This window comes from Herpailurus yagouaroundi, unplaced genomic scaffold (assembly GCF_014898765.1).
Source record: "Herpailurus yagouaroundi ecotype Mexico unplaced genomic scaffold, PumYag 195, whole genome shotgun sequence".
In the NCBI taxonomy this organism is placed as follows: Eukaryota; Metazoa; Chordata; class Mammalia; order Carnivora; family Felidae; genus Herpailurus; species Herpailurus yagouaroundi.
In genome coordinates, this window is record NW_024412426.1 from 14,428,843 (window position 1) to 14,452,195 (window position 23,353).

General features: G+C 45.7%; 2 protein-coding genes across 5 annotated transcripts in view; both read right to left on the minus strand.

The window, feature by feature from the left end:
• Positions 1-42, minus strand: part of TOR3A (torsin family 3 member A) — a 17,981-nt gene extending 17,939 nt beyond the window's left edge. Inside the window, exon 1 of the mRNA XM_040446655.1 lies at positions 1-42. The gene's annotated coding sequence lies outside the window, so the exon portion shown is untranslated.
• A 3,051-nt stretch (positions 43-3,093) lies between these two features.
• The window catches only part of FAM20B (FAM20B glycosaminoglycan xylosylkinase), a 43,939-nt gene continuing 23,679 nt past the window's right edge, over positions 3,094-23,353 (minus strand). For all 4 annotated transcript variants that reach the window (XM_040446652.1, XM_040446651.1, XM_040446654.1 and 1 more), the window contains exons 5-9: positions 10,055-10,226; positions 9,641-9,832; positions 8,244-8,303; positions 4,986-6,963; positions 3,094-4,904 (exon numbers count right to left, since the gene is read on the minus strand). In XM_040446652.1, the coding sequence (XP_040302586.1) occupies positions 6,732-6,963; positions 8,244-8,303; positions 9,641-9,832; positions 10,055-10,226 (656 nt within the window). In that variant the 3' untranslated portion in view covers positions 3,094-4,904; positions 4,986-6,731. The remainder of the gene's footprint in view (positions 4,905-4,985; positions 6,964-8,243; positions 8,304-9,640; positions 9,833-10,054; positions 10,227-23,353) is intronic.

A 23,353-nucleotide genomic window follows, 5' to 3' on the forward strand; every position in this document is an offset into this window, starting at 1 on the left:
GCGCCCGCAGGCCACCCCGAGGCCGCCTGCAGGCGCCGCCCACCGCGGGGCTCGCTTCCGGCCGCGCGCTGTTCCGGGGCGCCCGCGGTCTCAGAGCGCCGCTGGTACCGGCGGCAGCTCCGGGGCCCCTCCGAGGCCTGGCAAGGAAGGGCGCCCGCGTGTGCGCTGCCCCCGGCTGCACGGAGGCCCCGGCAGTCTTCTCACCGGGAGCTGGAGGCGGCCGGGTCCGCTGGGCGGGGACAGGCCCCGGGACGCCGGGGAAGTGGAACGGCGCGAGGAACGGCGGATTTCCACAGCTGGGAGCACACCCACACAAGAGGAAGCCGGAGGGCTGCAGTCTGGAGATGCTTGGCTTTTGGAAACTCCCGGTCGGGCGAAGAGCAAGTCTCATTACAAGGAAGTTAGGCTGAGGACTGTGGGCCCTCTCTTGGCTACGTTTGCAACTTTCAAGTGCTTGTGGCACCGAGCGGCTTCTCGGACACCACTGGCAAGACTTGAGGGCCCCTTTCCTTTGGGACCCCTTTTCCACGACGTGAGAATGCAACAAGCTTGTTAGATTTCGGAAGAGCTTGATGCGTTTTCCAAAATCACTGGACTGACTGAAGCCACTGGCCTAATGGGAGACATCTTGTCGTTGGAAGACAGTGCGGTCTAGAGATCCGGGGACTTGGCTAATGGCCCAGGCTCAGTGGCTTTGAGGGTGGGCTCCGCAGACAGTAAGGGGAGTCCTAGCACCGGGTCTCACAATGCCGCAGTCTCTTAGATCACACTCAGTGCCACTTCTCCTTCCTCGACAGCAGGCCAAATGTGCCCTTTCGAACAGCTGCAGAAACCAGGGAAGCACCTTTGTTAGGACACCACCACGGTTAAGCTGGAAAGTGGTTATGCATATTGTATGTCTTAGCCTCATGAGGTCAACACTGAACCCAAACCTCCCACAGAGTGGGGCCAGGACACCCGGCACTGCCCCTCGTGCAGTCAAGCTCAGCCAACCTTTGGTGGAAGGAACACACCTTTACTATTTGGAAATTGAAAACGTGAACTCGTTCAGTAAATGGGCATGAATGGCAACCCAGTATAGGGATTAACTGAATGGCCCCTCCCATTTTCTATGTATGAGCTTGGGTATTAGCTGCCCTGTGCCTCAGTTTCCCCACCTACAGAATGGCGTAATAGAAGTCGCTTGTGAGCTCATTCAGCTACATGTTAACTGTTATTACATATGCCCCAGCCTGGATGAAGCTGTGGATGGTTTATAGGGGAGGCTTGAATGATTTTATTTATACTAGTGATGTTTGTAAGTGGATTTATGGTGACAAAATTACTAACATTAACACTAGTTTCTTTTAAAAAACCCAGGTTTTAAAACAAAGTAACTGTCTCTGCGTGTAACTTTCATGTAGGACTAACTGCTAATTTCTGCAGTGTTTTGATTGAAGTTTAGCATTTAGTGGTAAATAAAGCAGGTAGCTGGAAAGTTCCTGGACAAACATCTTAATTTCAAGAAGACATTTTTTTCCTAAAAGGTAAACATTTTTCCCCCGCCTTTGTCAGTTCCACGTAGAAACAACGGATCCCAACACCAGTTTTTAGACAAGCTTCCAGTTTAAAGAAATTGCTGACATTTTTCTCAGGGCTTGGAGGCGGTTTGGGGGCCAGCCTAGGAGCACGGGATCTCATAGTTGCCGGTGACATCTAGAGGCTGTTGTGAAAACTACAGGCAAGGTAAGCAAACTCCTACCTGTGCTACTCAAGTGTGGTCCGGGGAGCAGCAGCACTGGTGTCGTCCAGGGAGCCTGTTAGAAACGCAGACTCAAACCTACTCAACCCAAATCTGCATTTCAACAAAGTCGAAGAGAAAATGGGTACTCAACACCTCTACTGAGGTCACTGAAATGGGACCAAGCTTTGCAATAGACATCTTCCCGACCCTGCTGGAGACAGAACACAATCTGTCCCGAGACAATCTTTGAGTAAAACTCAAGCCTTTATCTCCAATTAAACTTGCACGTAAAAAGCAAACACTGAAACCATAAAATCGTTTCCGAGCTCACCTGTGCACCGGTGGCTCCTCCGTTTAAGGTCTATACTGAAGAGCACGTGACAACACAGCAGACTCAGAGTGTCCTCTCCAGAGACGGAGTGCACCTGATGAAAACCACAGGAAACCCCGAAAGCGATAAAACAGTGCAGGCCCAGGAGGCTGTGCACTTCGGAAGTCGGGGTTGTACACACACGGCTAGCCTGGATCAGTCTCCGCTTCCGCAGTGTAGGTTCTGCCTACCTCTCACCCCCCGCCCCGCGCCCCCGACCCTGTGGGATTCGTTCCCGCTCCGGTTCCTCCTGTAATTCATTTCCAATCGTTCCCGACACGCTCGAGTGCTTCAGGTCTCTTTTGTTGGGACTGTGAGCTCTGAGGGGTCACCTACAGCCCAGATGTCTACCAGAGACCAAATAAACCCTCCCTACTCCCAGTCGTCTTTTTCAAGCTTTAATACCAGTCTTTCTGACACGCTTGAGAACGAAGCCTGAATCTCACCAGGAAGAGGATCACGTGCGGGGGGTGGTGTCAGTGACCGGGCCTCCCACTGCTATCCAAGTGCACGACAAAAACTGGCGCAAAACTGTGGCAAAGCAAGCAAAAAATCCTTCAAGCGTCTCCTCAGCTAGTTGAGGTTTATGATGCTGGATTTCTATTTCCCAAGTTAAAAACCTGGGTGTCCTAAGAATAATAATCAGGGGCCCTGGCTCTTCTCTGTGCCTCTATGGTACCATACTGACAAGTCTTCAGGGTTTGTGATTCTTCTAAAGAAGCTGCAAGAGTGGACTGAACTACTAAGTATACGAATAGCGCCTACGAATGATCTAATGGGACCTTCTGGTAGAGTCACAACCTGCTATGGGCCTTTTGAAGACTGGTAAGGAAGTGCACAGGTCTCACTCGTCGGATGTCGTGCAACAGCCCCCGCGGAAGTTTACGTGGGTGTAGAAGATGTCATTTTTTCTGTCCCCTAACAAAACAGGAAACTGGAACAGAAAAACACTGAAAGTATCCTGAAACAAGGGGAAAAAAGGAATCAGAGGAAAAGATGCTACATCAATACTTAATAAAATCTTTATTTATTTTTTCTTCAGAATTGAAACCCATAGAACACATTAGAAATTTAGGTGCATATCTGTCTTGTTTGGTGTCTTCCCAAGCCCCACCTCTATTTGTGCAACAGCTCTGAGAGGAAATCCTTGGCAGATCAAAACGGAGGGTACTGGTTCCCACACCTCCTCTTAAGCAAATAAATTAGCTTCCCAGTAAGTTATTCCCAGTTCCCCACCCCCCACCGCAATCATTGTGTACTTGTAACACCTTGGTTCCTTAGAAACCTGTGGCAGTAGAGTCCCCGGCCCCTGCCTTTGCAACCCAGACTTGAGGAATCGAAGGGAGAAAACCTGGCCTTCCCCGGACAATAGGTTTCACGAAGTCAGGTCTGTGTGGCTCGCTCGTGTGCCTAGCCACGGCTGGCTCAACGGAGCGGCTCAGCGGGCGCCTGCTCAGTGAATGGTCTTTGTCACTTGGGGTCCGCTCTCAGAGACTGAGAAGAGAACCTTTCACTAGCTTCAAGTTCTTCAGCAACATAAGTCAGTGCTTCCCTGTGTCAAAATAAATACATTTTTTTCTTGCTACACTACATCTACGATTATATACAAACGTACGCCTTTACTCATGTTTCCTGAAGCTCCAGCTCATAAGGTAACTCTTACCAGACAGCTCCCTGACAGATGCTGTTTTCCTGTCACTGGTCAAACAAGAATACAGGGACCACTGAGAATGGAAGCTGGAGGATATGGTGGATGGGAAGGGAAAGCCGGAAGTCTTTTCTTTTTTTTCCTTTCTTTTAAGAAAAAGAAAAGATGAATTTCCTTGGGAGAATTCGTTGTTCAGGTGACACTGGAAAATTGCCACGTACACAGGATTCATCTTTTCTAAAATAATATGCAATGGATGTACCTGGATTCTTCCATTTCCTCCTTACATTTCATTTGACACATCAGTCCTCAGTGCAACAGGGAGAAATGCCTTATTAATATATTATTGAACAAAACTCTGAGCAAATCAGATCCTATTAATTTGTTTTGCACAATTATTTACATCCGAACCCACAACATAACCTCATATTAAAGAATAATTTAGAATGTAACTTCCATACCCATATTTCCCCAAACTCTGGAAGAAACGTATTTAGGAAGTGGGAGGAGGTAAGGAAATGGCAGGCAGTCCTGATTCTCCTCGTCTGACAATATTAAAACGTACCCGTGTCTACCTTTACACGTTCCCCCAGGCACGCTCAACCTCGGGCTGTCCGAGAACGCTTCCAGCAACTTGTCTGAGTATAATAGCGCTAAATAAACCACAAAGAGAACAGGGTCACAGAACTTAAAAAGATATCTACCTCCATTTCAAAGAGAATTTAGTTTTTCTGAATTTTAGGGCTACAAGCCTATGCTTGGTTTTTCCAAGATGTGCCTAAACATGCTTTCCTAGCTTAATCCAATCCTGATTAGAACATGAATCTGTTCTAAGAGTCTTGTCACGACCACCCTATTAGCATATGACTTCAACCACGATAGATCTGAACACCTCTTAAGATCATGAAGTTTAAAACAGTAGAAAAGAGAATGAAATTAAACATTTCTGCAATGTTTTGAAAAAAAGGATGTGACATTTTCAAAGCAGCTCTCCCTCCTGCTTTTTGCCTTAGCGGTATCTTCTACCCTCAACATCGTGAATGAAGTTCCCAGTTCGAGACCAATTCTCGCCCATCCCACTGGGACACACTCCCGGTGCCACGTGTCTGCAGGAGCACCGATCCGTCATTTAGTTCAACTAACATTCACCCACGCGGGCGGCGCTGGCCTCCTCCCGCCATCTGCCTCCGGCCAGCTCCCTGATACTCTGGGTCAGCACTACCCAAGGTGTTCTCGGGCTCAACTGTGAATTTCACTTGATACACACTGTAAATGGCCTTAAAAATCGGAATCTAAGGCCTCCTTTTGTTGACCCGACTTCAGTGTTTTGTGCTAATACCTGTCTTCTTAAATTCCTTTTTCAAGGAGCCCAACCCATTCTTGTGTATGTCTCGAAACGTACATACAAAGCACAAAAGCATCCTGACCTCATGCTATTGTTAAGTGGTGACAGGTTACTTAGCGGCCTTTCAATGCGAGAAAATCAGGGCATACAGTCTAGGCTGTTTTCGAAAGGGTGGCTGCCTGACACCGGTCTCTGATGGCTGGCATTAAATCGGCTCGCCCACACGCTTTAAGTACCAGTCTCTGCTTGACAGAAGTGAGAAGCTGGACCGGCACCCGGACAAGAGGCAGGAGAGATGGGTCCCCCGGTGGGCGGGCGCACCGAGCCTGTCCCCCTGGGGCCCTGTGCTTTACCGCAACTGCTTACGGGTCCGAGTCGCTCTGCGGGAACACAGACCGCACTGAGCCCGGGTCGTGGGCAGTGAGAGGACACGGGGAAACGATCCTACACCACCGGTTCAGAACGCCCGATGAAATGAAATGAGGACGTTAGGGCTTGATATAAATCAAAATCTTAAGGCCCTTCCTGGTGACCTCCTTAATTTTAAGGCTCAGAATGCTTAAAAGTTTTGTTCCCAATCTTCTGCAAGGCCCAAGTCACAGGACAGGTCCAGCCGCCAGCAGGACGAGCACCGTCCGCTCCGGGAGCAAGCTGGTTGTTCTCACGAGAAAGGCACAAACAGCATTGCCATTCTCTTGGGAACAGAGGCTTCGGTGACCAAATGCCTTAAAGGCTGAGGTGGAAATTCATTTCCGAAAAGAAATCAGGATGGCAGAGATCACAGGCAACTTCACTCTTATTCAAGGTATCACCTCAATTCGCTTTGTTAATTTAGAAAAGATGTGCCTGCTTGGGGCAAAAGGGAAAAAGAAAGTCTCCGTGAGAGAATCACACTTGGACAACTTCCGGGTTAACTGGGACACCACTGTGGGAATGCGGGTCTCGCTGAGGTTCGAGTCACGTCTGCGTTTACGCACCTGCCAGGGGGGCTTCTCCGATTCCGGTTCTGCCCCTTCTTCCCTCCTCTAAACTATCCCGAAGAACACTACCACCCAATCACTTAGGAAGGAGCCCGAGCGTCTTTCCCGCCTTTGTCTTTCCCACGAATTCTATCCTAAAAACATATTCCTCCCAGGAGAGCATGCTATTTGGGCTCAACAGAACGCCAGGTCTTACTGGCTGCTACTCCTCAGGAGGCAGGAAAACTCCCAACTGGACTAGTCCCGGTTACAAAAGGACTCAAGAGATTACAAAGTGTTCTCAGAAAACCGACAGGTGTGGAGAAAGGATTAGAAGATGAACTACACGCTCCAGAACCAACCCCAGCATTAACCCATCCAGGCGCCGCACCTCGATCCACCCTTTGGCACGTGAGTTAGGACGGACCAAGCAGGAGGCCCACCGCGGGGGTGCGCAGATGCCGAGGGGGTCGGGTGGTCTGGTAGGAAGGCTCCTGGGGTCTGCCACCTGTCGTCTCTGCTTTAGTTTCTCCCACAGAAATCACCAAAGGAATCCAAGGCCACCCTGTCCCCTGTCACCCAGAGCTTGCCGCTGGCCGTTTCCAATCCATCGCATACCATTTGGAAGTGATTGTGCTGTTTCTCTAGCTTTGTAAAAAGTAGTTTCACTTATTTTGTGTGGCGAATTACAAGTGGGAAAGAGGCATCCTGTCTTCCACCAGCACAGCGTCCGCCCCAAACTGGTCAGTGCACTGCTTCACGGTGGCCAGGACGCTCAGGAGCCGCTGGTCCACGGCGTCCAGGTGAGGCTCAGACAGCACGGGGGAGATGGGGTCATGGGCCATGGCGGATTTTAAGGCAGACTTCAGCACACCATTCTTTAGGTAGTTCAGTCTGTTCCAGGTAGAAACCCGAATGCTGCAAGAAAGGTTTAAGGCAGATTACATAAAACCGCTTACTATCAAAAGGAGTTTAAAGCTGGCTTGGTAGACAAAAGTCAAGAAATAACTGGGGCGCCTGGGAGGCTCCGTCGGTTGAAAGTCCGACTCTCGGTTTCAGCTCAGGTCATGATCTCGAGGTTTCGTGAGATCGAGCCCCGCACCAAATTCTGCACTGGCAGCGCGGAGCCTGCTTGGGATTTTGTCTCCCTCTCTCTGCTCCTCCCCGACTCGTGCTGTCTCTGCCCCTGCCCCTCTCAAGGTGAATAGATAAAAATTAAAAAAAAAAAAAAAAAAATTATGTAGAGACACCTGGGTGGCTCAGTCAGTTAAGCGTTGGATTCTTGATTTTGGCTCAGGTCGTGATCTCATGGTTGGTAGGATTGAGCCCCACATCAGGCTCTGCGCGGACAGCGTGGAGCCTGCTTGGGATTCTCTCTCTCTCCCCCTGTCTCTGCGCCTCCCCTGCTTGTGTGCTGTCTCTCAAAATAAATAAATAAACTTAATAAAATAAAATAATAAAATAATACCAGCAATAATAATCTGAAATGGAGCTCTGAGAGCCCGATTCTTTCTCTCATTTTGATTTACCTTTTAATTTCTTTGTTTTCTAATACAGACTTTAAAAAAAAATAAATTACTAAGTGACTATGAAAAAGTTACTTCTGGTTTACACAACTTCAAATCAAGATATGCAGGGGCACCTGGGTGGCTCAGCCGGTTAAGCGTCCGACTTCGGCTCAGGTCATGATCTCACGGTCTGTGAGTTCGAGCCCCGAGTCGGGCTCTGGGCTGACAGCTCGGAGCCTGGAGCCTGCTTCAGATTCTGTGTCTCCCTCTCTCTCTGACCCTCCCCCGTTCATGCTCTGTCTCAAAAATAAATAAACATTAAAAAAAAAAAACAAACCAAATCGAGATATGCAAACTTCAGGTGGTCTGTAGTGAGGAAGTGAGAGGACCTCAAACCCCAAGGTAAACAATACAGCAGCCAGGGATGCAGACTGTACTAGATTTTTGCTGGACAGAGGACTATTTTCTGATAGTAAAACAAATGTGAATATGTACTATTGAACAGACTGAAATTTTCTATTCATATAAAATTTGCAGTGACTTTTGAATTCCAGGGGTTCTGGGTTGGAAAAGCATAAAAAGCACTTGGTCAGGTATTAGAAGTCTTAAGGCCAAGGAACCTACTGTACTGTTCCCTGAGCCTGGAAAGGAAGACAACACTGGCCGATGTATTTGATGTGCGTAACTTACATGCAACACTGATAGAGGGGGGCAAGAATGCTTCTCTCATCCAGTGATGGGTTCCCAAAGCTGAAAATTAAATTAAAACTTAGTGAATTAGTTAGTGGCACCAGTTCCCCGCTTAGCATCAGGGCAAGAGCAAATTCTCTAAGAAAACCCAAATGTGATCCTAGATAATTTCATGCTCCCACGGCTCAAATCACTTAAATTAAAAATAAACAGGGCATGACCAATTAGACATGGGATCCCTAACAGCCTGTACCGCAGTATCTAACAACAAACGCGCTCATTTACAAGGCTCCTCTCTTCTAGAAGCCAGCTACGGCAAGGTGCTGAGGCATAACCACATAACACAGGGTGGAGCCCGGGGACCAAAGGGAGGGCCTGAAGACCCCGAAACCTAGAAAGGCTTTAAGGGCGGGAAGAGGAATAAACGCTAGTCACATGATTCCCACTTGCTCTACTTCAAATCACCAATCAGAACAGAGCTGGCTCATCTATTCCTACAAGAAAGCAGATGGCCAGATTCAGACAGGAGAAGCTGCTCGGAAGGCTGACAGTGATTCCAAGCGGATGTAAAAATGATCTTAGCAGTAGTTCAGAATGAATGAGAAGTGGTTCTGGAAAAACCCACTCTGTGCTAGAAGCTCACCCTAACAGCCTGGAAGGTCTGGCAGCCCTCAGCACAGCGCAGGCCCTCAAATAATAAATGGCGAAGACGGAGTGCCTGGGGGGCTCAGTCGGTTAAGTGTCTGACTCTTGATTTTGGCTCAGGTCCACGATCTCACGGTTCATGAGATTGAGCCCCACATCGGGCTCTAGGCTGACAATGCAGAGCCTGCTTGGGATTCTCTCTCTGCCCCCCTCCTGCTCTCTCTCTCTCCCTCTCCCTCAAAATAAACATTAAAAAAGGAAAAAAAAAAAAAGGAACTGCTCTTCTCATGATCATAAAAAGTCTGGGCCTAGACTGCCATAAATGAAGCAAAACATCCTATCGAACAAATTAATTCTTTAAACCGCATGACCCTTTGGACAGAATCAACTTAAGAGTAATTAAATTTCATGTTCTATTAAATATGTATTTCTCAAGACTCGAAACCTCGTCAAGGGAGAGTGACACAAGCAGCGAGCGAAAAATCAAAGACCCTGTTGTCCCGCAGTCTGTGTTGAGAATCACAGTCTTTGCCTCCTAGGGAAAAACCCCACTTCTCCACTTTTTAAAGCCCTCAGACCCGAGGGTGGAGGGCGTACAGATGGAAGGATGGGCGCCAAGGGCGAAGACCCTGACCGAAAACGGGAAGGACGCCTTCTGGCGACCGCGTTCCGGACGTTTTCCAGGGCACCCGCGAACGCGCCCTTGTCCGCGCAGAATCCCCGAACTGACGAGGATAGCCGCGTGGCCCTACCTTTTGGCATTATCGAGAAGGATGAGCATGCTAGCGCCTTCGTCGTCTTGAAAACTCTCATAGTGATGCCGGTCAGCGTTGCCGATCAGGTAATCGAAGACTGCGGTGTCGATGATGTCCAGGAGGCGCGGGCCGGAGTCGTAAGGGGACGTTTTCTTCACGGCGTCGCAGTAGCTCTCGTCGTACTCCCACCTGGAGGCGAGGGGCACCGCCGGGGGTATTTACCAGGCGCCCGCGCTCTACCTGGCACCGTTTCAAACACAGAGAAGAGACGTCCCCGCCTGGCGGGCTGCCCCCAACCCTCACCTCCCAGCCCTGTGTGGTCCTGGACGGAAGCCCCGGCTCCTACACGGCGCGGCGGCTGGCCGGGCACAGGCCAGAACGAGGTGGCGGCCCGGCCACAGGAGCACGCACCTGGCCAGTTTGCCCTCTCGGTAAGTCCTGCCCCACGGGTGTCGGTGTTTCTGCAGAGGCCACACATCCGGAAGCCACAGCGTGACAGACCCCTCCATTGTGTCTCCATCGGCACAAGCTGGCTCCGTTTCTCGGCAGTAGTAACACTTCCCGTAGAAACAAGTATTATTTCCTAAAGCGGAGAAAGGAGCCAAATACACTTAAGGAAGAAAAGAAGACTCCAAGTTCTCCCCGACGATGTCAAAGGGAGCAGCTAAGTGAACAAATACTGTGAGAACAATGATCCTGAATGATATTTCAACATCGATTTATTTTCTATACAGGTAATAAAGGCACACGGTGAGAAAACAACGTCGGAAGGCACAAAAGGACATATGTGAAACAGTTCCTTGCCCTCTGTGTCCCTGCTAGCCAGTCCCTCTCCCAGGAGTCAAGTGGTGTCACAAGGATCTTTCCGAACTCACTTTAAGTAAAGAAAAGTCACGCCCTCTTCTCTTCGGTCAGGGCTGACACTGGCCGGAGCGCCCAGGGGAGGGGGAGTGGGCCTGCACGGGGTCAGGCTATGGGCTGGGAGTCTGGGCACATGGGGGTGGGAGTGGGGTGTAGCACAAATAAATACACTGAGGATAATGGGAACCAGGGTTCTCAGATGGAGAAGGGAGATTAACACACAGAAAGGGAGAAAACCAGAATAAATCTTGTGGTGTTGAATTAGAATTGGAACTCCTGGTTTGAGAGCTTTAACACACAGGTATAGAAAAACACACAGATGTTTGTGAGTGTATACATGCATATTTACACAGACGTGTGTGTGTACACAGCTTTCCAACCTCTGCCCCTCAAGAGAAAACCTGGCAACGATAATAAGCAAGCAGTAATGAGCACACTTAGCACTCGCATACTAGTTTCTAAATACCATTTTACTACTATCTTAAAGGGACCAAGGGCTCCTTGGAGAAACGGGTGACTCTAGGGTGGGGGCAGGGAAAGTACGAGACGGATCTGGGTCCTGTTGCTATGCCAGGTGTAAGGAAGCACTCAGAGAATGATGGGGACATTCCAAAACCCACTGGTCAAATCTGGGACAGGTGGAGCATCAAAGAAGTAACAACAAATTAGAACTCTGAGTAAATTAAGAGTCTGGGAGTTCATAGTAATATCAACAAATAACTAAATCAATGTTGGTCACCGGGGGAGAGTTCTGCCCTTTAACAGAATGGAGACTATTAAGTCTAGAAAGAATGATAAAATTAGCAAATAACTACTTGACAACTATCACAGTAGTAACTGATTCAGGCAAGAATTATCAATGAATGTCAAACAAAACTGGTGGGTAAAAGTTCGATGAGGATAGAATATTTACAGTTCTAGAGTACCTCACAATAAAGTATTCAATAATTGCTAATAAGTATAAAATGCTAACTTTACACTGGAGGAAGCTTACAGATGCCTACCATCAAGTGATAAAAGTTAACATCACCGGGGCGCCTGGGTGGTTCAGTCGGTTAAGTGTCCAACTTTGGGTTAGGTCATGATCTCACGGTTCGTGAGTTCAAACCCTACCTCTGGCTCTCTGCTGTCAGCGCAGAGCCTGCTTGGGATCCTCTACCCCCCTCTCTCTGCCCTGCTCACACATGTTCTCTCTCTCTGCTCTCTCAAAAATAAACATTAAAAAAGTTAACCTCACCTGTAATGGGGCACAGCAACAAATCTACATCATGTGCCTCCTGATATGATGTACCGAGAAGAGCACAATAGCACCTCTCTGGTATTCCCACCCAAACTTTTAAATCATGAGGAAATATCAGACAAACTCAAATTAAGAGATACTCTATAGGAACACCTAGGTGGCTCAGTCAGTTAAATGTCTGGCTCTTGATCTCAGCTCAGGTCATGATCTCAGGGTTCGTGAGTTCAAACCCCGCATTGGGCTCTGCGTGGGAGATTCTCTCTCTTTCTCTGTCCCTCTCCAGCTCGTGTGCGTGGGTGCTCCCTCTCAAAACAAATAAACAAACGTTAAAAAAAGAGAGAGATTCTATAAAGTAACTGGCCTGCACTGTTACCAAATGTTCAAAGTCATGGAAAAACAAGGAGAGTGAAGCTAAAATGACAACTAACACAACACACGATCCTAGACGGAGTTCTGGACATTACAGGGAAAGTGGCGAAATGTGAACAACGTCTGTGTGTTAGACGCTGATGCCGCATCAACGGCAAATAATCTCCTGATGTTGCCGACTGAATGCAGCTGTGTAGGAGGGTGTTCTGATGCTTGGGAAATACTGAAGTCCTCATTCGCTAGTGTATTCCTGTCTGCACCCTATTCTCCAATGGTTGAAAACTGTTTAAGGAATCTGGGGGACTCTGGACCATCTCTGCAACCTTTGTACAAATCTAAAATTATTTCAAAATAAGAAGTTTAGGGGCACCGGGGTGGCTCAGTTGGCCAGGCGTCTGACTCTTGACTTCAGCTCGGGTCATGATCTCATGCTTTGTGAGTTCGAGCCCCACATCAGGCTCTGTGCTGAGAGTGCAGAGCCTGCTGGGGATTGTCTCTCTCTCCCTCTCTCTGACCCTGCCCCACTTGCTCTCCTTCTCTCTCTCAAAATAAATAAACTTAAAACAAAATTATTAAAAAGTAAATAAATAAAAAGTTTAGGGGCACTTGGGTGGCTCAGTCAGTTGAGCGTCCGACTTAGGCTCAGGTCATGATCTCGCGGTCCGTGAGTTTGAGCCCCGCGTCGGGCTCTGCGCTGACAGCTCAGAGCCTGGAGCCTGTTTCGGATTCTGTGTCTCCCTCTCTCTCTCTGCCGCTCCCCTGCTGGCACGCACTCTCTCTCTCCCTCTCTTTCAAAAATAAGTAAACATTAAAGAAAATATTTTTAAAAAGTTTAAAAAAGCAAATCTAAAAGGTAAGTGATGTTTTCTTGGCCCTCCATCGCTATTAAATATAGCCATCAAATGAGCTAATTTCCTCCATGTAACCCCTTCACATACTCCTTGAATGACTGTTCATGTTCTCACGCACACGTGTCCCTAAAGAGATGGGCAGCAATCAAACGTTCTGGTAATTCCAGCCCCCAGCACAGCACACACTCCATAGAAATAAAACCACTCCACGCCCACCCACAAAGCTGACTGTATCACTCTTGTACCTTAAAAACATTTCTAGGTAAAGAATAGTTGAATTAATTGAACAATATACCACATATATAATGTTTATAATTATAAAAATATAAACTTCTAAATTTAACTTGATCCCATCAGAAATACGAGCAGATCAGGGCACCTAGGTGGCTCAGCTGGTTAAGTGTCCGACTCTTGATTTTGGCTCAGGCCATGATCTCACGGTTCATGAGATCAAGTCCCATGTTGGGCTCTGTGCTGGCAGCCCGGAGCCTGCTTGGGGTTCTCTCCCTCCTTCTCCCTGCCCCTCCCCCACTTGCACACTCATGCTCTCTTGTGTGTTCTTCTCTCTCCAAACAAAACAAAACAAAACAAAACAAAAGAAATACCAACGGATCTTTTAGAGAGTAACTGGATAAAACGATTTTTAAGGTAATAAGGAAAAAGAAAAAAACTATTAGCAAACTCTTAAAATAAATCTCAAAGAGCAGGACTAACCCTCTCAAAACATACCATGACACCTCAATAATTAAACCATAGATCAACTCATGAACAGACAGGAGCAGGACAGGAAGTCCAGAAACTGAAACACATACAAACGAAAATTTATTCCAGGGGGAAAAAGACCACCGCTGTAGTAAGCTGGGATAACTACTGGGACAAGTGACAGCCACCCAGAAAAATGACACAAACAGCTGGGGCCATACTTCATCCACACACCAGGGTAAATTCTAACTATGTCAAAAAGTTAAATGTGAAAAATAAAACTATAAAAGTACTTAAAATTAAAAAGGCGGAATTCTCCCATCATCTTCGAGCAAGCAAGGCTAACGATGATTCAAAATCAGAAAATCTGTAAGAAAAGATGGATCGATCACATTCAAAACAAACAAAAAATTTCCATAACGCAAAATGATACCATAAGCAAAGTAAAAAAAAAGAACTGGGAAAAATATTTGTATCTCGTATCACAAAGGGCTGTCTTCCCTATGTATGAGCTCCGATAATTTGGTAAGAGCAGTGGCAGAGCTGAAAACGAGCAAAGGATACACAAAGACAGGTAAAAGAAAATACAAACGGCTCTTAAACAAATGAAAAGATGACACATCTGAAAGACACAAAAGCCAAAGCTCGGTCACATGCTGTTGCTGATGCTAATGGAAAAGAGGGGTTCTCACGCATCACTACTGGGAACGTAAACTGGTTAACATCCGTGTAAAAGTACATGTGCCCTTTGACCCGGCACTTTCGCTTCTGGATAGATTTGATCATGTATGAAGTTATATATGTGTACATATTAATTCTGGGCAACACTGGTTGTAAAAAAAAATACCGGAACTTGTATGTCCAATAAAGGTCTGCTTAAATGAGTCATGGCAGATCCATACAACAGAGCACTGTACAGCTGGCAAAACAACAAAAGAATGAAGAAGCTCTTTATATGATAATAGATTTCTAAGACATATTAGGTAAAAGAAGAAGATGCAAAAGTACGTACAGTATGACATATGTATTATAAAAGTGGCAGAGTTAAATAAAAATATACATTCGTATTTGATACAAAAAAGGACATAAAGAAATTACTAACAGAGATGACCACTGGGAGGAAGGAGAAGGAATGGAGAGATGAGGGGGAAACTCTTCTTATAAATCTTTCTAATACTTTTTAAAAATTCTGAGTTGTGTGAATGTCTTACTGATTCAAAAATTTTTTTAAAAACAAGCAGAACACTGCAGCAAAGCCTGCTGCCTCTATGACAAAACCCAAACTCCTGAGTTTGCTAAGACCCTTTGTAACTGAATGGAGTATGGTGTACTGGCTGAGTGCGAAGTAGGGTCAGGTTTCTGGGGTTAAAATATGGACCGCAATTAGACGTGAGACTTAGACGTCATTAGACGTGAGACTTTGGGCATGTAATCTCACCTCTCTGAGCTTCCTCTGTAAAATGGACAGAGCAGCCCTCTTCCACTGGGTTATGAAAAGCAAAAGGGATAACCCACAGTCATGCTCACCACAGAGCCTGACACAATGTCAGAGACCAATCAATGCCATCTACTTGTTATTAATAATCTGCCCTCCAATCTACCTTTCCAGACTTCAGTATCCCTGTTCACTGCCATGAACCTAGGCTCTGAATCTTTTACAATTTCCTGGATGCATCAAGCTTTTACAACTGGTTTTCTGATCACCTTCATCTCCATGTTCTCCTTGAATGAACCTGTAATAATCAAATCTATACTTCCGGTCCACACTTCTCTCCTAGGCTGTAGACTTCAGCACCTAAATGACCGGTCAACATTTACCCCTGGATGTTCCTGTCAAGGTAAGATTTTGTACCAAATTCCACTGTGTACAACTGTAATTCTTGGGACACCGGCTGGGTATTCTACAATTCAACTCAGTTCTGACACTATCTACCCAGAGACAGCACCAGACTCCAGAAGTTAAAGTCTCAGTCCCACAAGAACGCAAACTTGTGCAGCCACTCTGGAAAACGGTATGGAGGTTCCTCAAAAAACTAAAAATAGAACTACCCTACAACACAGCAATTGCATTTCTAGGCATTTATCCAAGGGATACAACTGTGCTGTTTCAAAGGGACACATGCACCCCCATGTTGATAGCAGCACTATCAACAATAGCCAAAGTATGGAAAGAGCCCAAATGTCCATCGATGGATGAATGGATAAAGAAGATGTGGTGTGTATGTATGTATACACACACACACACACACACACACACACACACACACACACACAATGGAGTATTACTCGGCAATCAAGAAGAATGAAATCTTAAAAAAAAAAAAGAATGAAATCTTGCCATTTGCAACTACGCGGATGGAACTAGAGAGTATTATGCTAAGTCAAATTAGTCAGAGAAAGACAAATATCATATGACTTCACTCATATGAGGACTTTAAGACACAGACAGATGAACACAAAGGAAGGGAAACAAAAATAATATAGAAACGGGGGGGGGGACAAAACATAAGAGACTCTTAAATATGGAGAACAGACGGTTACTGGAGGGGTTGTGGGAGAGGGAATGGGCTAAATGGGCAAAGGGATTAAGGAATCTACTCCTGAAATCATTGTTGCACTATATGCTAACTAATTGGGATGTAAATTTAACAAATAAAATTAGAAATAAAAAAATAAATAAGAAAGATTAAGGGAGCCTGGCTGGCTCAGTTTGTACAGCATGTGACATCTTGATCTTGGGGTTGTAAGTTCAATACCATACTGGGTATAGAGATTACTTAAAAATATAATCTCAAAAAGGTAAAATAAATAAAATAAAATTAGACAGATTAAAAACTTAAGGGGAAAAAAAGTCTTAGTCCCACAAGACTGTGCTCCAATTCACATGCCAGTTGTAAGTCTAGGTGGTCACCTGGGCTTCTCACGGACTGGCTTAAAACTCAAGAGGTTTCTATAAGCCCTTCCTGGGGTCTGACTAATTTGCTAGGGCAGAAGAATATACACTGCGGAAAGGACAGTCTCTTCCGTGAATGCTGTCGGGAGAACTAGACAGCCACATGCAGAAGAATGAAACCGGACCACTTCCTTTTACCATACACAAAATTAACTCAAAATGGATTAAAGACTTGAACCTAAGACCTGAAACCATAAAATGCTTAGAAGAACAGGAGGAGAAGAACATATAGGCAGTAAGCTCCCTGACATCGGTCTGGGTGATGATTTTTTTTGGATCTGACACCAAAAGCAAAAGCAACAAAAGCGAAAATGAACAAATGGGACTACATCAAACTAAAAGCTTCTGCACAGCAAAAGAAACCATCAACAAAATGAAAAGGGGCTGATATCCAAAATAAATAAAGAACTCTTACAATTCAATAGCAAAAAAAAACCCGATTTTAAAAAGTGAGAAGATCTGAATCAACAGCTTTCCCAAGAAGACATATAAGTGGCCAACAGTACACGAAAGGTATTTCACCAATCAACAAAACTAAAATGCAACCGAGAGAATGGGAGAAGACATTTGCTAATGACATCTCTGATAAAGGGCTAATACCCCAAATTGATAAAGAACTTAACAAACTCAACACCCAAAAAACAATCCAGTGAAGAAATGGGCAAGAGACACGAATAGACATTTTTCCAACGAAGACATCCAGATGGCTAACAGACACATGAAAAGATGCTCCACATCACTTATCATCAAGGAAAATACAAATCAAAACCACAATGAGACACCACCTCACACCTGTCAGAATGGCTAAAAAGAACAACTCAGGAAACAACATGTTGGCGAGGATGTGGAGAAAGGGGAACACTTTTGCACTGCTGGTGAGAATGCACACTGGTGCAGCCACTCTGGAAAACAGTATGGAGGTTCCTCAAAAAGTTAAAGTAGAACTACCCTATGATCCTGCAACTGCACTACCAGGTATTTACCCAAAGGATTCAAAAATACAGATTTGAGGGGGCACATGCACCACCCCATTGTTTACAGCAGTGCTATCAACAATAGCCCAACTATGGAAAGAGCCCGAGTGCCCATCAACTGATGAATGGATAAAGAAGATGTGGTATACATACACAACAGAATATTAGTCAGCCATCAAAAAGAATGAAATCTTGCCATTTGCAACGATGCGGATGGAGCTAGAGTGAAGTCAGTCAGAGAAAGACAAATACCATGTGACTTCACTCACATGTGGAATTTAAGAAACAAAACACACGAACATATGGGAGGACGAAAAAAAGAGAGAGGAAACAAACCATAAGAGATTCTTAAAGATAGAGAACAAACTGAGGGTTGATGGAGGGAGGTGGGTGGGGACTGGGCTAGATGAGTGATGCGTACTAAGGAGGGCACCTGTGATGAGCACTGGGTGTTGTATCTAAGTGACGAATCACTAAATTGTACTCCTGAAACCAATATCGCACTGTATGTTAACTAACTAAAATCCAAATGAAAACCTGAAAAGGGGAGCCTGGGTGGCTCAGTCAGTTGAGCATCTGACTCTTGACTTCAGCTCAAGTCATGATCTCATGGTTGTGAGACTGAGCCTGGTGTTGGGCTCCATGCTGGGTGTAAAGCCTGCTTACAATCCTCTCTCCTCCCTCTGCACCACCCACCCCCGCCACCATTCATGTTCTCTCCCTCTCTCAAAAGAATTTTTTAAAAAGAAAAAAGGTTTCACATCATTAATCACGAGAGAAATGCAAATCAAAACCACAATGAGATATCATCTCACACCTGTTAAAATAGGTATAATCAAAAGACAAAGTGTTGGTGAGGATATGGAGCAAAGGGAACCCTTGTGTACTGGGTGGGAATGTGAACTGATATAGCCACCACGGTAAACACTATGGAGGTTTCTCAAAAAATTAAAAAATGAAACTAACGTATGATCTAACAATTCTGAGTATTTACTAGAAAAAAAACCCCACCAACTTGAGGGGTTGGTGCCTCAACGTTCCCTGTGGCATTATTTACAATAGCCAAGATACGGAAACAACCTAAGTGTCCACCGATGAATGACTACTGCTGTATGTGTATGTATATGTGTGTGTGTGTGTGTGTGTATATATATATGTATATATGTATATGTACATATATATGTATACATATGTACATACATACATATGTATATATGTGTATGTGTATGTGTATATATGTGTATATATGTATATGTGTACATATACATATATGCATATATGTATATACACACACATATACATACACACACACACAAAATGAAATATTATTTGGCCATAAAAAAATAAGAATGAAATCTTGCCATTGGCAACAACATGGATGGACTTTGAGGGCATTATGCTAAATGAAAGAAGCCAGACAGAGAAAGACAAATACCATCTGATCTCACTTATGCGTAGAATCTAAAAACAAAACCAAAAAACAATCCAAAACTAAGTTCTCAGATACAGAGAACAGACTGGTAGTTGCCAGAGGCGGTGGGGTATACAGTGGGCTAAATGGAATAAAGTGGGTCGAAAGGTACAAACTTCCAGTTATGAAATAGGTTGTTCCTGGGGGTGTAAAGCACAGCATGGCGACTATAGTTAATAATACTACAATGAAACTTGCTAAGCGAATAGATCTTAAAAGTCCTCACCACAAGAAAAAATTCTGTAACTACGTACGGCGACGGATGTTAACTGGACATTGTGGTGATAAAATGTGAAGCCATTGCGATGTATACCTGAAACTAACATAAATGTTGTATGCCAATTATAGCTCAATAAAAAAAAAAATTCCTGGAGAGGCTCATAGGAAAGCAGTTAACTCACTAGACGACTGGTTTATTACAAAGGATACAAAGCAAAAACCTGATGGAGATAAACAGGGCAAGGTTTCCAACAAAGGAGCTTCTGTCCTCATGGGGCCCGGCCAGTGGCATATGGAAGCATTCTGGTTCACTAATCTGGAAACTCCCAAATCCCATACTGCTGGCATTTTCATGGAGGGCTTTCTCAGAGAGGAACGGTCAATTATTAACTCTATTTTCAACACCCCTCTCCTCCCTGGAGAATTGGAGGTGGACGGTGGGGTGGTGGTGAAAATTCCAAGTTTCCGATTGTGGCTTGTCTCTTTGGTGACGAGCTCCCGTCCAGGAGGCATCCGGAAGCCCACGTGGCGTCACCTCAAGAGAACAAGAGACACCCCTGTGCTGTCATTGCTTAGGAATTCACCAGGGTTGTAGGAGTTCTGTGCAGGCGCTGGGGGCAGAGCCAAATATACCTATTTCTTATTATTTCACACAAGGAAACGAAATGTCCAAAATTTGATTCACTGTCTTCCTCCTCTTCACCTCCCCAGGTCTGCTCCTTTGCACACATTCCCACGACAGCTAACAGCTTTGTTATACCCTGAGTCATCCGATCCAGGAACTTGGGAGTCATTCTTAATTTTTCCTTCTCTCTCAACTGTCCCACTCAGCCCAAATGTTCACAAATCCGTTCCATTTTAATTCTCGAGCGTCTCTTAACTCTTCCTCTCTGCCGTCCTTACTCCGGTTCTGGCTCGAACCACACACGCGGTTCGCACACAGCCTCTATGTGCTCTCATCGCTCATCTCATCCCCTTCCCAACCTCATCCCCATCCTCCACGAAGCCGCCGCAGTTGGGTTTCCAAAATTCCATTCTGATCTTCCCGTGCTCCGGCTTTTTTAACGGCCTCCCACTGCCTAGGCAAAACGTCGCCACTTCTAAGCCTGGTGCGCAAGGCCCTTCAGTGACATCGTTCGGATCACCTGCCTTCCCCCCTCACCGGCACCACACCCCCCTTCACTTTAGCTAAATTACACAGTCTCCTGAGCTTGCCACAGGCTTCCCTCACTTCTCGTCACCTTGTCCATGCAGCGCCCGCCACTTGGAACACGGTTAACTCAGGGAGCCCGTGCACCGGATGGGAACAAAATTACATTTTTATTTTCATTAGCTTCTATCTGAAACTTGGCATTTCCGTCAGTTATGATGGCAGGGAGCAAACCAGGGTGGAATTAGCATCACCTGTGACTTTTTCACAGAAGAAATTAGACTTTTTGTATCATATTAGCACTGTTGCAGACAGCCCAAAGTAACATTCATACACAGTCTGAGATTATGATTATGATCTTGTAATTAATGTGTTAATAACAAAGCACATACTAGTATATCACAAACCTGCTTTTTCTAATTTTTGATAACAAAACTATATTTCAATATTATTGGTTTCATTTAGAATTCTATGTATCCTAATTTACGTATTTAAAAACATTTTGAGAAAAGCTCCTCTCTAGCATGCCAAGAGTCTATAGTACAGAAAAGGTTAGAGTCCGGACACCCAGGATGTGCCTTCCCACTCTGCCTTCCTGGAGGATTGCTATTCTCCCTATAAGACTTGAATGAAATACCACCTTCGCTATCGAACTGTCACCTTGACCCTCACATCTGCCCTTCCCTTCCGCACGCTCACAGGCCCTCTGTACGTGTCTGGCTTCCTTGTTAGACGAAACTCCTGGAAGACAGGAAGGTGTTATTCATTTTTGTATATTCAGCACCTGGTTCAGAGCCTACCGCACAGAAGTGAAACAGAATTTTGTTGAAAGAATGTCATTTTTTAAATGTTTATTTTTGAGAGAAAGAGAGACAGCGGGGAGGGGCAGAGAGAGAGTGGGGGACCCAGAATCCGAAGCAGGCTCCAGGCTCTGAGCTGTCAGCACACAACCCGATGCGGGGCTCACGGCTTGTGTCACAGCTGCGAGATCATGACCTGAGCCAAAGTCAGAAGCTTAACCGACTGAGCCACCCAGGCACCCCTGAAAGACTGTAAAAGAATATAAGCGGATGAAATATTTGAGAGTCTGAAAATCCGGGTCTGAGTCCTGGCTAACAAGTAGTAGCTATGTGACTTTGGGGAAGTCCTCTAATTCCTTCGAGCCTCTTTCTCAGGTGTGAAATATAGGTACATCTCCCTTACTTACTGCATTCTTTTGTCAACAAGATCAAAATAAGGTAACTGTGTAAGTGCTTTGTTGAGCTGCAAGGGTCACACAGAACTTAGTTGTTATTATATGAAGTTATCTCATAACATATTTTTAAAAATTGTGCTAAGGTCAGCTCATTATTTAAAATCTACCTCCAGCCAAATCCGTCTACCTGCTGCTACGGATTGAAGGTTTCTGTACCCCCAAGTTCATATGTTGAACCCCTAATCCCCAGTGTGCTGGCATTTGAAGGTGGGACTTCCAGGAGGAGCCCTCATGATGGGGTTCACGCCCTCGTAAGAAGAGACAGCAGAGATGATTCCTCTCTCATTCTCTCTGCCAGTGTGAGGACACAGCAAGACGGTGGCTGACTATAAACCAGGAAGAGTGTCCTCACCAGAACCCAACTGTGCCGGCACCCTCATCTCGGACTTCCAGCCTCCACGACTGGGAGAAATAAATCTCCACTGTTTAAGCCACGTGGTCCATGAGATCTTCCGGCAGCGCCCACTGAGACGCTGCTCTGTGCTGAGGGTGCGTCCAGAAGCTCATTCCCCAAGTGTGCCAACCCCACGCCCTGGCCTGTCTCTATGCCCTCGCTCCGTTCTTCCTTTCTGTTACTTCGCCTGATGCCCAGCGAAGACGCTGCCTGGGTGGCTCCTACCGATGCTTCAATATACTCAGTCTCAGTGACAATAACCTCCTCTACAAACCTTTTCCTGGCCTGTCCCTCTCCCACCCCTCGCACCGTGTCTGAGGGTTAACCTTCTGTGAGTCTCCAGAGAGCAGAGGCTCTGGCCTATTCTTGACCTCCTCTCATCCAGCAGGAACTTGTGTTTGCCTGAGCATAAAATTGGACAGGCAAAGATGATTAGAAAATATATGAAACAAATCATGACACTGTGTGTTTTTGCTTATTTGTAAGAACAGTGTAGCTTGGCCTTCTATGTTTAAATTCTGAATGATGAATCTGTCATAAGCCCTTTAAATACTCAATTTCACCTCATTGGAAATATAAATCCATTCATTCTAGCCAAGCAAGCTGAAATTCATCTCGCAATGCTGTTTTGATAGTCATACCATAATGCAGAGCGCTGTGTCATTGAAAATGTCACCACGATGAGGCTGAAACAAGAGCCCCCAGCACCTCTGAATCCCTCCCGTTCTCACTGTGCCCACAAGGAGAACTGGAGTGAGAATTTAGCTCAGAGTCCTCACCCTGGAGTGAGAAGACGGAGAACGGAGACCAGAGGGACCACAGCCAGTTCCATGCACAGTGAGTTATAGGCTGACCCTTTCAGAGCAGAAGGCAGCGGTGATCTTTCAGGCCCACATGCAACCCTACAAGGGCATTTCTGACCCTCTTACAGGCTTGCCTTAGGGTTTCCTCAATTCTAAGGAGATAGTTCCCAAGAAAGGACATGTATAGGAAAAACACCTCCAAGTCAATAATACACATTCAGGCTAAAATTTAAGTTTGAGATTTACTTTGAGATCAAGCAGAAGGAAAAGAAGTTATCACCTGCTTACACTATCAGTCAACTATGTCACTTCCTACTTCACAGACACAACAAAGCACACATCAGGGAAAACTTTCGCTTTCTGGCCACCTGCCGTCAGATCCATTTCCCCCAGTGACCTGAGAACAAGTTACCTGATTTGGTTTTGTGCTCCCTTCAGTTCTTCAATTCCTGAAAGTCACAAACCAGC